The 14,080-nt window shown below is 38.7% G+C and overlaps 2 protein-coding genes and 1 long non-coding RNA gene across 5 annotated transcripts in view; 2 read left to right on the top strand and 1 right to left on the bottom strand.

The window, feature by feature from the left end:
- The window catches only part of LOC120345419 (calcium/calmodulin-dependent protein kinase kinase 1-like), a 310,354-nt gene extending 303,533 nt beyond the window's left edge, over positions 1-6,821 (top strand). The window contains exon 13 of the transcript XR_013477745.1: positions 6,768-6,821. The gene's annotated coding sequence lies outside the window, so the exon portion shown is untranslated. The remainder of the gene's footprint in view (positions 1-6,767) is intronic.
- LOC120346037 (protein disulfide-isomerase A3-like) lies at positions 2,496-7,698 on the bottom strand. Of its 3 annotated transcripts, XM_039415673.2 has the most exons (4): positions 7,528-7,698; positions 6,885-6,972; positions 5,150-5,267; positions 2,496-3,925 (listed from the first exon to the last, which is right to left on the bottom strand). In XM_039415673.2, exons 1-4 carry the CDS (start codon positions 7,659-7,661, stop codon positions 3,906-3,908), a joined length of 360 nt encoding a protein of 119 aa, XP_039271607.2. In that variant the 5' UTR covers positions 7,662-7,698; the 3' UTR covers positions 2,496-3,905. The 3 variants fall into 3 exon arrangements, with proteins under 3 accessions (XP_039271607.2, XP_077971932.1, XP_077971936.1); XM_078115806.1 differs by lacking the exon at positions 2,496-3,925 and having other exon boundaries at positions 4,134-5,267; XM_078115810.1 differs by lacking the exons at positions 2,496-3,925; positions 5,150-5,267 and adding an exon at positions 5,289-6,069.
- A 4,098-nt stretch (positions 7,699-11,796) lies between these two features.
- Positions 11,797-14,017, top strand: LOC144426186 (uncharacterized). The gene is made up of 3 exons (XR_013477740.1): positions 11,797-12,355; positions 12,591-12,754; positions 12,993-14,017. It is a non-coding gene; the product is annotated as an uncharacterized LOC144426186 (long non-coding RNA).
- The last annotated feature ends 63 nt before the right edge of the window (positions 14,018-14,080 follow it).

Raw genomic sequence — 14,080 nt, forward strand, 5'->3', positions numbered from 1 at the left:
TAAAAACGCTAAAAAACACAAATCAAAATATATAAGAGCCAGATAAAATATAACAGAATATAATGAAAAATACAATGTGAGGTCAATTTACCAAATATATACATGAAAGAAGACAAAAAAATGGAACTGAGGAAATAAATGCAGTAACATTAGCAAATAAAACATCAATTTTGCTAGTATGAAATCAGAGCTGCTGGGCGCAAAGCGCGATGGCCTAGTGCAGGGCTACTCACCTGGCAGACTGAATCCGGACGTTTTGAGTATTTGATTCGGACCGCACCTAATTCTTTATTTTGGATCATTAGCCCCACTTTTGAAGTTTCCTTTTATAAAATGACGTTTATAGTTTTGAATATATATAAAAACTATAACGCCATAATAAGCAATCTTGATTAGCTAATAATCATCAGCCGGTCGAGGAAGTGCGCGTTTAAGGATGCCGAAATATAATTTCTGGAAAAACCGGACTCAAATAATTTTGATGTTTCGTATGCGGATATTTGGTAAAAATAGTTGAGTAGTCCTGACCTAGGCACGGGTCGGCAACCTTTAGCAACTCATGAATCTAGTTCTCACTTCGAAGTGTGTTTTGACAGACTTCCGACCTATTTTACCGCTCTCGACTTATACTTTGGGAACCGGTGTGATGCGTAATTGGCGAGGTGTATCTGGCTTTATGTCGACTTTTTCATTGAATCCATATTGCTCCTAATAAAATAAACTGTTGTTTATGCTTTGATTCACGGGAGCCAGAGCTCCAAGAACAATCTGGAGTCACAGGTTGCCGATCGCTGACCTAGAGCAACGTTTCCCAGCAGGTGAGGAATTTTGATGATATTGGGAAGAAATACCACTTCGTATTTTGTGTAGTTTGAAAAAGTTGTTTAGTATTATTGTGATACTTAATTTGGGTTGTATAATAAACTGTTCATAAATTAGAGTACTTGTTGTGTGTAAAGGCAAAGCTAAAAGCTCCGGAGTGATGCTGTTTTTCTCTATGATATCTCAAAGTAGAAGTTGCACATCAAACGCTGAAAGTAGTTTTATCAGAATCGGTTTTACTAAAATACTCCCATATGTGTGAAATGCGGTGCATATCTCTTGCAGAAGAGCGGCCATGAAAGAACAATTGTATCGAACAATTATCGAGCGATACCAAAACTATCACGTGAATTTGCCTTAGAATCATTGTGACGTAACAAGCCGAAATTGTAACTCATTACGTCAAACTCATGCGGCGGTCAACCAGTTATTTTAACCTGGTTAACGGTTAAAGTGTTTTTTAAAACTCCCAGCTCTAGTATTTGAACTGCCTCGATGACGTATATATTCTAAGGTGAGAGGATGATGCCGATGAGTGAAATATTGTTTTTGTTCAGTGATGAAATTAAAGCATTTTATTGGAGAATTGGCAAAAGCTTATTGTGGTTGCAAACTTGTTACATTTTTCAAACTTGGCCTAATTTTCATTGTAACGTGTAATTGTCCCATGTTGGAGAGCGAAATCCCGGCAAATGTCCAGCGGAACATCGCAACTTCAGGTAGACAAATAACATGTACGAAGCCCGGCTAAAAAGCCTAAAAAAGCAAACAACGGCTTTTTGTTTTATTCTGGAGTATGGATGAACTGAAGGTTATATGCACTATTTCTACGTCTGGATAAATTTTTTGTTGAGGTAAGTCTGCTCAGATGAACAACCTTTCGCAGCCGACTGTTGAAAATGTAGGTTAATTTACTTGTATTTTAGTTCAACACTGTCATTTTAAGCGTTGGAGTTATAAACACAGCTTGGGTCGATGTATTCGTTCAAATTCAGATTTTTTTTTCTATGCGACTCGATATTGGGACGATTTTAAATTAAATATTCGCCCCGTGGGTTTGTAGGTTTTCCTTATATTTTGTTCAATGATAATTACTGAAACCCAGCACAAGAGAACTCGCACTCACTCAGAAGCAAAGAATACTGATATCTTAGCGAAGTTACGGGCGGTCCAGTGCGGGATTTAACGTTAGGCCTGGTATGCTGAAGCCTTGGGCCCCGACGTTTAATTTTAAATTGTGAAGGCTTACTCCAAAATAAGACCGGTTTGAAATTTCATAAAACTGATAATTGTTAACGTTTCGCGAAATTTAACATTTTATTTATGACGCTCTGTCAAATTTATCATACACACGTCATAATGAAATATTTGTGACGTCATTGTTAGAGGAGTCTAGCAAATGGCATAGCCAAGGGCCTCTCATTGTCTCAAATTAAGACCCTAAATAAGGCCCTGTGGCGACCTCTAGAGTACCATCCATTGCTACTACAATCAAAGTTTAAATAATTTCAACAACTCTAGCTATTATCAATGGGTTTGCGGCCCAGCTGAAAATGTTCCTGTGTCCCAGAAGTGGCCATGGCCCACTGCTTGAGAACCAGTGTACTAGATAGTGTATCTAACACTGCCAGGAATAAAACCACGACGGGTCATAGAGCATCGTTTCTGTAGTATTTATTTATTAAGGATGAACAATTGAACAAAAGATCAATGCTCAAATATATGGACACAAAGTAGGTATGTAATCTGCCACAGTAGTACCGTACCACAGCTGACCAGCAAAAATCAAATTACGCGAAAGAGGAATCGCCACAAGAAGCGTAATTTTTAAATGTAATAACGTGATCGCACACAAAAATTTCAAAGCGAATGGGTAAAAAAGCGATTTTTTCACAACAAGAAGAAAAAGAAATTGACAACAATATAATAACAAAGCGATCCATACGTACATTCCGTGCACTCTTAGAAATGCTCGGTAAATTTTACCGTCATTTAAGGGGTAAAAAATTAAAAAATGAGGTCGGTAAACTGATTCACCGACAAATGTCGGTAATAATCACCGACATTGGAGGCGTGGCATTAGTCAATAATGCGCGCGCACACTGGTTAAGGAGAGCAGCCAATTAGACGCTATATTGCACAGTACGATTCAACCGGTATACCGGTAGGTGCTCGCCACTAATACAGTCTAATAATAATGTAATAATTAGTTCAGAAGATCGATCCAGTGTGCTGCAAAGACAGACAAATAGATTCGAAGTTCACAATGCAAACGAAGAGACTTTATAAAATGGTGTAAAATCCACGCTTAAAGCAGATAAAATTAGAGCGACAAAATACGGTTCTCATCCAGCGACAGCAGAAGCAAGAAGAGTCTGACACTGCGAATTCGCAGCACAGTTCACATACGCAGTGGTGGTTGGAGTCGAGTAACTGAAACCAACTGTCGGGCTATTAAGGCTCAGACTCCACACACCAATGCATATGCAATAACTAGAGACGAAATATAAATAAAATACAAAACAATAATAAATAGGACAATTCTAGCCCCGCCCCAATACCCCCCATTTGTTTAGAGAAAATTCACAAAAAATTTACTCTCAAAAAATAAAAACATCCCCGAAGAAAGGTATTAACACAGTAGGAATACAAAACTCGTAGAAAACACAATGTGTCAATCAGCAGGTATTAGCAAAATATGAAACACAGTGAAACGAAATATTAAAACAGTAGAAAGCATTCCTGAAAGTATGGCAAATATACAGCATAATATTTACGAAATACACACTTGCAATCAATCATCAATTCTTGGCAAACTGTAGGCGTCTTTGATTGTTACAAGATTCAAATGTCTAAAGTCTATACAAAAACGAGAACTTCCGTACTTCTTAGGAACGAGAACAATAGGTGAATTGTAGGGACTTTCACTCAGTTCTATTACACCTTGATCAAGCATGCTCTGTACTTGTTTCCCTGCAATTTCTCTCTTCGCCCATCCCATACGTCGAGGCGGAACTTTAATTGTTTCAGATGTTGACGTTTTAATCTTATGTTTGACTACAGAAGTTCGTCCAAGTTTTCCATCAGGGCCAGCGAAAACATCCTGAAATTCGACGAGCAAATCATGAACACTTTGACGCTGTTCATCTGTTAAATTTTCTGGATCGTAGACGAGCTTGGTGTCCATGACATCACCAGGCACCACTTGTTCCAGAGAAAGACAGTTAGGTTTTCTCTTGGGCATAGTAAACCGATCAGCAAATCCGCAGGTATTTCTACCGCTTCCTTGCTAACATTGACCACCATGAGAGCATGAGGCGACCACTACTCCGGGAAATAAAAATAAACCACGATGGCCATACTCGCTCTCAAACACACACGCAGCTTCTGCCACAGCTAGGACGTCACTATTGGGTGTCCACGGGCAATTCAAACGACCATAAATCACCATCTCACTCTCTCTGGGAACAGTCACACATTTATCTACAACAATTCTACAACTAGGAACAGACGAAACAGGCTTAGTCAGGGAAACAGTTTTACCATCAACTTCCATTTGACCTACAGACATATGCAAAACACAGTCATGCTCTTGGAAATAATCCATACCAAGCAAACCATAGGGGGCACCAAGATCAGCAATAATCACTCTCTGAACAGCACACACAGAATCAATACAAATTTTCAAGTCAATCATACCACGAGCTTTCAGAGAAGTTCCATTACCAGTTTGAAAACAAACATCACAAGGAGACGAGTCACACTCCTTTCCACCAATAGAACAAAAAACTGCATAATCTATAAGCGTAGCAGCGCTACCAGAATCAATAAGAAAACGTACAGTAATGCTATCCACATAAACCATAGCATACCAGCTAGTGGGTAATCTCAAAGAACAAATCAAATTATCAAAGTCATGGTCCATGCATAAATTCGTCATCTTTTCAGTAGCAACTGAGGACCCCCGTGCCACTGATTTCTGTTTAAAGGCACATCCTTATTCTTGGGAGCAGCGTGAAACTGGGGAATATTCCCACTGTCACGAGTTTGGCCATTCCCACCCCAGGCAGAATTTGAGTTATTCCCTTGAGAAAAATATCCTACCGGGCCATTGATCGTTTGCTGGGCCGAATACGCAGTAGAAGGCTGCGAATTCTGTGGAACATAATATCTATCACACTGAGAAGCTATATGACACCTGCCATGACATCTCTGGCACAGATTCTCCGGATGATGATGGAAATAAATAAAAGGAAAACTAATTATTTTTTTAAAAGGGTCGAACCATGGAGTGTTAAGTTTAGATCTACGCTATTTCCATATTTACCTGCCTCCCTTGGCCCACTGTAATCGGAAGCCATTTTCCCTCCTTGGAAAATTTTGAGCGTGGGGTATCCAGATACACCGTACTCTCCGCATGTTCCTGTATTAGCCGTGCAGTCAACCTACCCCCATGCAGAAAAAAAACACTATGAAACTACTACACACACTAAACTAGTTGTATGGGGTGCTTGAAAAAGGCGTGTAACAAGCAGCTTCTGGTATGTGGAATTTATTCATAACACTTCCACAAAAATATTTTCATTTTTTGCTCTTAAGTTTAAACAAAAATTTCAAGCAAATAACCGATGATAGGCAAGGGGTTAAATGAGTATTTTACTAGATTTGTTCAAAACAATATATAGGCCTATAGGCCCAGATCCATGTTGATAATATGGCTCAACCACTTATCGGAAGGTTACCAGTCCATGTCGAGTATGGGTATAGTTAACCAAATAAATTTTTTAGATGTTCCAACTATAAGAATCGCCATCTAAAATACTTGAGCCACAAAAGTTGCTAATAAAGTATCGAATTTTGGTATAATTGCTTATTGTCAGAGTCCCGTGATTTGTGCATTATGTGCAAGAAAAATCAATATCAGCTGAAAAAGTCTAATCTTGTATCATAAGTTGTAATCAGATGATCGGGAGACCGTTTTAAATACTGCAATGAGAGAATTTTCCACCTCTAGTATGGGAAGGCATTTTAAAAACGTAACACCTAAATATCCTCCCAACACCAAACCACATATCTATACTAAGCCAACTACCCCACATATTAAACGTAGTAGGCCACCACCAAGCCACCTGCCAACCTGCGGCCTCTGTACGGAGCCACCATTTCTCCTCGGTGAAATATTCTTAATGTTGGGTACCCGCCCACTTTGTATTCGCGACACACCTCTTTATTCGCAACACAATTTACCTGGCCAGAAAGTTAGTGGAATTTTTCATGGGTATTTGAGCTCTGAATAAAGCTCTAAGCAAACTTTCACTTATGAGTAACAGGTTACCCTTTTATTTTGGAATCTATCAAGTTTGGCATTGCTTGCCCCAGGGGTGTGCAATATTCCATGTACACAATGGTTAAAAAAAACTCACAATATTTTATGTTTTCAATATTTTAGTGGGGGACTTAAATTTTCGAGTTCTTGCACAGTTTGTTAACATCAGCTTCGACAAAAGGGTACTCCCGTAGTATGTGAACCAAGATGGTGGACACCGGAATGTGGTATGTGTACCAGGTTAGAGTTAGGCCAAAATTTTATTCCAATTTTTCTGATTTTAGTTCTATTACGAGTTCGGGGACTAGCCAAGTGATTCTCGTATTTTTACCTGAAATTATGGCTATTACGGTGTCCGCCATCTTGGTACACATACTTTAGGAATACTGACAAAAGTTGTGGCAACCCTTATTGACTGACTGCTCAAACATCATTTTTGAAAAAAGAGCCAAAAAAACTCTTTCCACTTTCAGCCCGTAGCTCGCAATCCTGCTTTGAGCAACATTGTACAAAAATTGTTGGGCCATAATTTTATTCCGTTTTTTTTTTTTAATTTCAGTTCTATTACGAGTTCGGGGACTGTCTGTGTTAGCCAAGTAAATATACCCCCTGCCCATAGGCTTCAGTCCCTTTACACAACTTGATGTAAAGTAGGTGAACAAAATTAGTTACCACAATATCGGTACACATACTTCTGGAGCGCCCAAAAATTAATCTATTATTAAGGGATGCTTACCTTGATCAAAACAGCACTGGACTTATCTGACTTAAGTGCAGTTGCAGCTTTCTCATATTTGGGTGCAAGTCTTTTGCAATGCCCACACCTGGGGAGGTCAAGAAAATATAAATTAATTAAGGTAAACAACAGTACTGGCTGGGGCATTTTAACCTCTTTATTTTTTTGCACATTTTTGATGTTATTCCACAGTTTTTGCAAGGTTTTTCATGTTATCATTCTGCCCAAGGAAATGGCAAAATTTGATCAGCTACAATTTTTTACAAAACCATTTTTTTTTCTAAATTTTATTATTGCATTGCCTATAATTTTTTGATCTTTTTTTTTTTGATGCTGTCAATCTTGTATTAGAATAGGTTAAAATGGTCAGGCAATATGCACGTATTGCCTCACTTTTCTGTTTATATTACTAACCATAAGCTGAAGATGGGACAGAAATAAAGGCAGGGTGAGAACCATTGGCATGCTTTTCCATAACTCAATGGTCCCTTTTGAAGCGTTTGTTGGACTTAATAACATATAATCGATCATCTTCAACTTAGTTGCAGGCTTGCAGCCTTATCTGAGACTAGACCATGGCGAGCAGAATAGTGCTTAGAACTGCAGCAAAAAATAATTTAAAGAATAAAATAATGGAACATACCATGGTGCAAAAAATTCAACAAGTGCGATGTCATAAGTTCCAATCTTATTTTTGAAATCGTTGTCTGTGAGTTCTATGACATCACTCCCCATCGCCACGGCAACCAAACAGGAAAAAACATCAAGTAACTTCATGTTTCTGTTTCTAACTATCCTACCGGTATGTGTAAAAGTAATAAATGACTGAAATTGTCAAAGTGAGATGGTTAGAATAATTCTATTCACTATAATGATCTTGAGTGACAATGCCTCGTATCAGAGAATCCCATTTTGATGATGAACAGACACCCCTCCTTTCAGGGTCGTTTGAACATGGTTGTCTCTCGATATCAGTAGAAATACAGTAAAATGAAGTCACACAATAAACTAAGAAGCGCAATTTAAAAAAGTTATCATTGAATTCTTTTAAAAAAAAAATCTGATTTACCATAAAAAATTTTTTAGCATGGCATTGAAGAGTTTTCAGCAAATACGGCCAGACGGCCGCAATAATATAAGATTATTATCGAGACAATCCTGGCACGATGAGACGCATCTGCCGTCATGCCAGGCGACCCTCGTTTGTGAGACATACCCCACATATGTATTAAAAAGTCGGGCCCGACATCCTTGGAATATGAAAACTGTACTCGCAAACCCCTCTTTCAAAGTAAGGACTGGAAAATTTGAGGCCAGTTCACTAAACGCCATCAATTCCTTCTAGTTGGCGTGGCATAAGCATTTTCGCATATGTTATTTCTAACCCCCACCTGACTACATCCTGACATTCAAAAATTGGCAGACTCAGAGACCTGGAGACTGGCCTGTGTAACTGGCCGACTGGAGAAAGTCCAGGAATGGTCTAGTACAGCGCTACTCAACTGGCGGTCCGAATCCGGACCTTTCGACCATGAAATTTGGACCGCTCTGCTTGTTTATTTTGGCAGCATAAGCATCGTTTCATAGTTCTGTAGTTTTAGATGATTTTGATACAATTTAAATACACAGCTATACAGCTTATCGTACTGGTACCGATGTGCGATATTATTTGTGTCCATATTTGCGAGCCATTCATTGCTCTTGTATTTAATTTAATATTGCATTTTAAGTTTCGTTTATTTGATGGAATAAATTTTCTGTAATGTCCGGACCCCAGTAATTTTGAAGTTTCGTAAACGGACCTTTGGTGAAAATAGTTGAGTAGCCCTGGCCTAGTATGAGAATAGCTCAGTTCTGCACTTAATAAACCTGACACAGTCAAATGTTGTTTGCTTAGATTAACAGTCAGACAGTAAGCCTACCGGCCGGTACCGGTACCGGTATAACATAAAAAAATCATAAATTTTTCCCTGTCATACAACATGTCCAGATGTCAGCATGTTCTTGAAGCACAGGAATTTTGACTACTGTAACTTAATACAGTCTAATAGCAAAAATCTAAAATCGTGACATATCTAGTTTTCAGATCTCATCGTCTTATTACCCCTGGTAAAATATAAATTACGCTTACAGACTTACAATTCTTGAATTATAAATACGGCCAGGCGGCTGTGCGGTATTACCGGTGCCTGAATATAATTCACGAAAGACTTATTCGCAACTCAGAATTCTGTCAACCAAATAGCATACATGTAAATTTATTAACGACGACATAAATCCTCTTCAAACTACCTAAACCCAACTTCATACTGCCATAAAGTCAATAAAATTCGAAAAATCACGACAAAATCTTTCTTGTGAAGCAGCGGGCCATGGAAATGCAACGTGTGCCTGAAACGACGTCACCCGGTGTTGGAGCAATCTGATTGGCTAATTGGGACTAAAGTCGATGATGCGTGAAGCCGCGCGACAAAATAACTGTTTTCCGATTTGTTTCCTGCGCCGTTATTCTTTCTTAGGTATTTAATTTATTGAGTATTAGGGTTATACTTGAATGGAATTGTATACAATTCGGGTAATTACGCAAAAATAGCGACACGTAGAATTATGGATCAAAGCTACGTCACGAAAATTTAGCAACTAATTTAGAAACACGGAAATATAGCGTGCACGTTACGTAAAACCCTCGCGCGTGACTTTAGTCGTCGCGTATTTGGAGATGATTCAGATCCAGACGTTTTTTAGTCTATATACGTTCTGCATAATTTTCTGAAATCAGGATAACTGTTGTTTATGAGTTCGATACAAACCCAATCCTAATATTTCCCCTTATTTGGTAGAGATGATAATGGTTTGGTTTCGGCGCGTAGGGTGGTTAACGTAACCGCTTGTCTTCCACCACCAAGTCCATGCATCTGAAATCAAACAAGACAGCTATGCTCAAATATGTGGACGCAGTGGGCAAAACTGAAAATTTCATCACTAATTTCACAAAAATAATATGAAGTAACTTACCAGTACCTGTATCGGGGTACCGAGACGGAACAGGAACTATCGTAGATTTTTCAGGTCCTGTGACGATGATCCATTCTCCTTAATTCAGTTTCAACGTGAATTGAAAAACTAACTGATCTAGTCACTTCTGTATTACCAGATCAGGTGCCGCAGTCTACCATTTTCTAAAAAAACTCCCCAAAATCATAGGTAGTAACGTTAATTCACCTGTATCCAGTGGTGAGCTGTAGCCGGAATGCACCGGAACGGCGTTCCGGTTGTTGGACATTTTATCGCATTTGCGTTCCTGTTTTCAAAAATAAAATTATGATTCGAAAAGTCTAATTTCTTCGGGAAACTTAGTTATTAATTGATGTTTTGTTGCATCATAATTCTTTTTGCATTACAGCTGGCAAATAATTAGTGCACAGCAGTAACGTGTAACTGTAATGGATGTTTCGCCGACCCTTGACACCCGTGAAAATTCATCCAATACCTTTCTAATAATAACATTTGTATTGAATTAGTATGAACATTTTTTTCAATTTTGAACAGTCATATTTCAGGTAATTTTTTCATATTTCATTGTAGTTCTTCGGCTCTATCTTACGACAGACAAAATTACTGGTAGTGTAGCAAGTACATAAGGATAGTTACTGTGTATTTTAATATTTTCACCACTTATTGTTAGTAGTGCATGTTATTTGCCTGATACAAGGTCGTTGTCCCAATTCATTTCCTTTATGATATATTTTTCTCGCTCAGTGTAGCTTGTCTTTGCCGTTCTTTGTTAGTTAGAAATTTGGTTTCATCACATATACTTGCTTTAAGGTTTCAAGTGTAATTCGTTATTTGGATCAATTCGATTGTGCAACTTTACAATATAACAATTGGAATTCAATACATTGTGTGCTTTTTGACCTCTGAAGGAGTCAAGATCGGAGTTACACTCTGTTAACGTGTGTTCAATAACACGGGAGTGTGGACACGCAGATAGGGTCGAATCTTTGTTGCCTTATAGTAGCGTCGTGTTGTAAATATATATTACATTTTCAGGAATTTGATGCGTTCCGGTTGTTACGATTTTTCCAGCTCATCACTACCTGTATCGGGATAGCTTTTCAAGGTAGCGTAGTTTTCCCAGGTTTTGTTACGATGATCCATGCTTTTTGATTCAGTTTCAACGTGAATTGAAAAACTAATTGATCCGAGTCATTTGTCTATTACCAGATCAGGTCCCACCGTCCCACGGTCTACCGTTACTACTATAAAACTAGTAGGATAGGATGGAATTTTACATATTTATCCCGGGGAGAGGAAAGCCGATAAGACGGCCCAATCATATGGCGAACCACGGCCTCTCGTCCGGTTACCAGTCCAGGTCGGGTATGGGACTAGTTAGCCAAGTATTTGTTTTTTCGGAAGCATAGACTTGATGGTGGAGGAAGCCGTAACCGACCAGCGGTTACCTGAACCACTCTACGGCGGCGAGGAGTCCAGCAATCCTCTCGCACATAATCATCCCCGCATGAGATTCGAACCTGTGAACCCAAGAAGTGTAATCAGAGATGCGGTGGCGAGCGTATTCTTAACGCACGATGCGCCACACCGCCGCCGAGTAGAAATTTGACCTTTGAATGGGGCGAAGCGAAAAATTCAAATTTGTTGGCAGAATTCACAACCGAAAAATGCAGGAGCGCAGCCAGGATTTTTCCAACGGGGGGTTACGGTGAAATTAAAACATTGCACCAAAAGTAAAATTCACGACGACGTGATGCGTTTAATGGATCTTTCCCCGACATCAAAACATCCGTATTCTCAACCAATCACAAGCGAGCAGATGTAAACAAACATTCTCCGCTGAAAAGTCGCTCAGACAACCTTGGACGCGTTCCGCACAGGTTGCTGGCGGTTTAGGCAGATCTTTGTTCTTTTTTTTTCGCTTTTTGTTTTCTTCACAGGGCTGCGAGAATTAGAGAGCTGTAATAATGTATGTTACTTGTCGCAAATCACGTTCACGAAATCTATATATCTATACTAAAAGGCTGTACCCGTTGCTGGCACATTACAGGAGGTACGGTACCGGTACGTACTGTACAGGTCAACCAACTGCTATTTCGAACCAAAAAATAGTAGACAGTCATGCTGATGCAATCAAGGGTACCGATAGCCTACCGTATGTCTGTACGAAATAATTCGCTTTCGATACGATGTTGCATTTTTATTAAACAGAATCTATTACTTAGTGAATTATTTCCGTAGACAAACTATGTGTAAACGCTGCGCATATGGTATTTGTCGGTCTGACAACCTGTACGGTACCCCTGCCGTTCAAATGGAGTAAGATTTGTGCTATTTTCACATATACCACATATTGACCGCTGTAAAAAGCAATGAGGTGGATAAAGGCATGCAACAGGCCTTACAGTCAATTCAATCTAGGAAAAATCACCAGAAATACATACGTGTGTACCAAGGTAGGCCAACATTAATATTGTTTTAGATACCTATGATATATTCAATATGTTAATTCTTATATGAAATAAATTTTCATACAAGCAATGTGTTTCATCATGCATTTTCATGGAGGCGATGGACCAACTGATGAATACCCTGACCCTATATCAGATTCTTGTCGCCCAACATGCACCATCAAATTGTGAGGTAAGGATTACTTATACCATAATTTAACTTTGGATCATAATTTGACAGGATCTGTCACCAAATACTTCATTTGATACAGAGACATGCGAATCTGACGAAAGTGAGAAGGGATTGTCAGTGATCCAACTAGACCTGCCCCCAGACTCCTTAGTTGAAACTACCTCAAGTGCCGCTGATGAAAATGACAGCGCTTTGTCAGACAGCAGAAAAATGTAAGCAAGCATCATCACCATCATTTTATTTTGTTTCTCTGGCATAAAATCACACAAAAAGTCAACATACAAAAAACCTGGAAGGTGAGCATAACTTAAAATAGATTTCAAAAAGTACGTGGCTACCTACCAGAAAAAGAAACAATAATAATAAAAAGGCACGAAAGAATTAACAAGATTCAGAATCGAGCAACACTTTTAATGTAATTCAAAATGAGAAAACACACACTTCTTTCAGCATTGGTGTCATATTTGCTAAATGTAAAAATGATGAATAAAGAAGGAAAATTAATATTGAACACTTGGGACTTCATGCAGAATCTATTACAATCCATTGATGATGAAATGATGTTACTTTATGAAGGATGCTTCGCATGCATGCCATGTCCGGTGTGACCCTGGGTATTGTAATATCATTTTTTGTGGGGACTGCAAAGTCACACCAAGCTGCTCCTGATTCCAGAAGTTGGCCCTGCACTTGGTAGTAACTGTGGTTTGTGATAAATATCCTTATTTTGTTAGGTTGTTTTGCATTTATAACTGTCATATAAATTACAACTTGTTCATATTCATCTGATAACTTTAGAACCGAACCAAGTGGTGGGTGTTTGCCCATCTTACTATGGGCTGACTATATAACAATGAGGTAGTGCTCAGTGAGCGCAATTCTTCCATATTATCAGGACATGAAACCAGGCAGCTTCAATAAAATAACTCAGCAGTGAAATCATTGTGATACATTATGTCTGTGAATGGAATTGTGAAATGAATTTAATTCTATTATTTTGACGTTCCATTGCTTTCATGGTTTTTGTTCGTTGTGCTTAAAAGCATACGGTATATCTGGTGTGTATTTTCATCCTATACAACACAATATCTGGAAAACTGTATAATTTGTAGTGATTTTCTTGGATTTTTTTTCTTGCTTGTTCCCTCATCATATATTTTTTTATAATCTGTTATATTCTATTTCGACACCGAATGAATAAACTATATTGTAAAACCTGTACCGGTACCCGATACCCTGTACAGATACCCGACTGTTTTTGGTTGAACCGGTATGATTGGAACTCTGGCTCGATCTGACTTTGTGGGCTTAGCCCCAACTACAGACGACAAAACTGTTGGATCTATTTTGTTCCCTGCATATAGGTTGTTACCAATGCTGGGGAAGGCTTGTACATGCTTGGCTCAGCAGAAAATCTTTTATTCCCATCAATTTCATCTGTTGGTTAGTCTAACGATATGGCAACAAGCACCAGTAGTTCTGATGAATATGTAACAATTTTTAAAATATGCTTATCACTATAACATTATTGGTCTTGT

This window comes from Styela clava, chromosome 1, assembly GCF_964204865.1.
Source record: "Styela clava chromosome 1, kaStyClav1.hap1.2, whole genome shotgun sequence".
NCBI lineage: Eukaryota > Metazoa > Chordata > Ascidiacea > Stolidobranchia > Styelidae > Styela > Styela clava.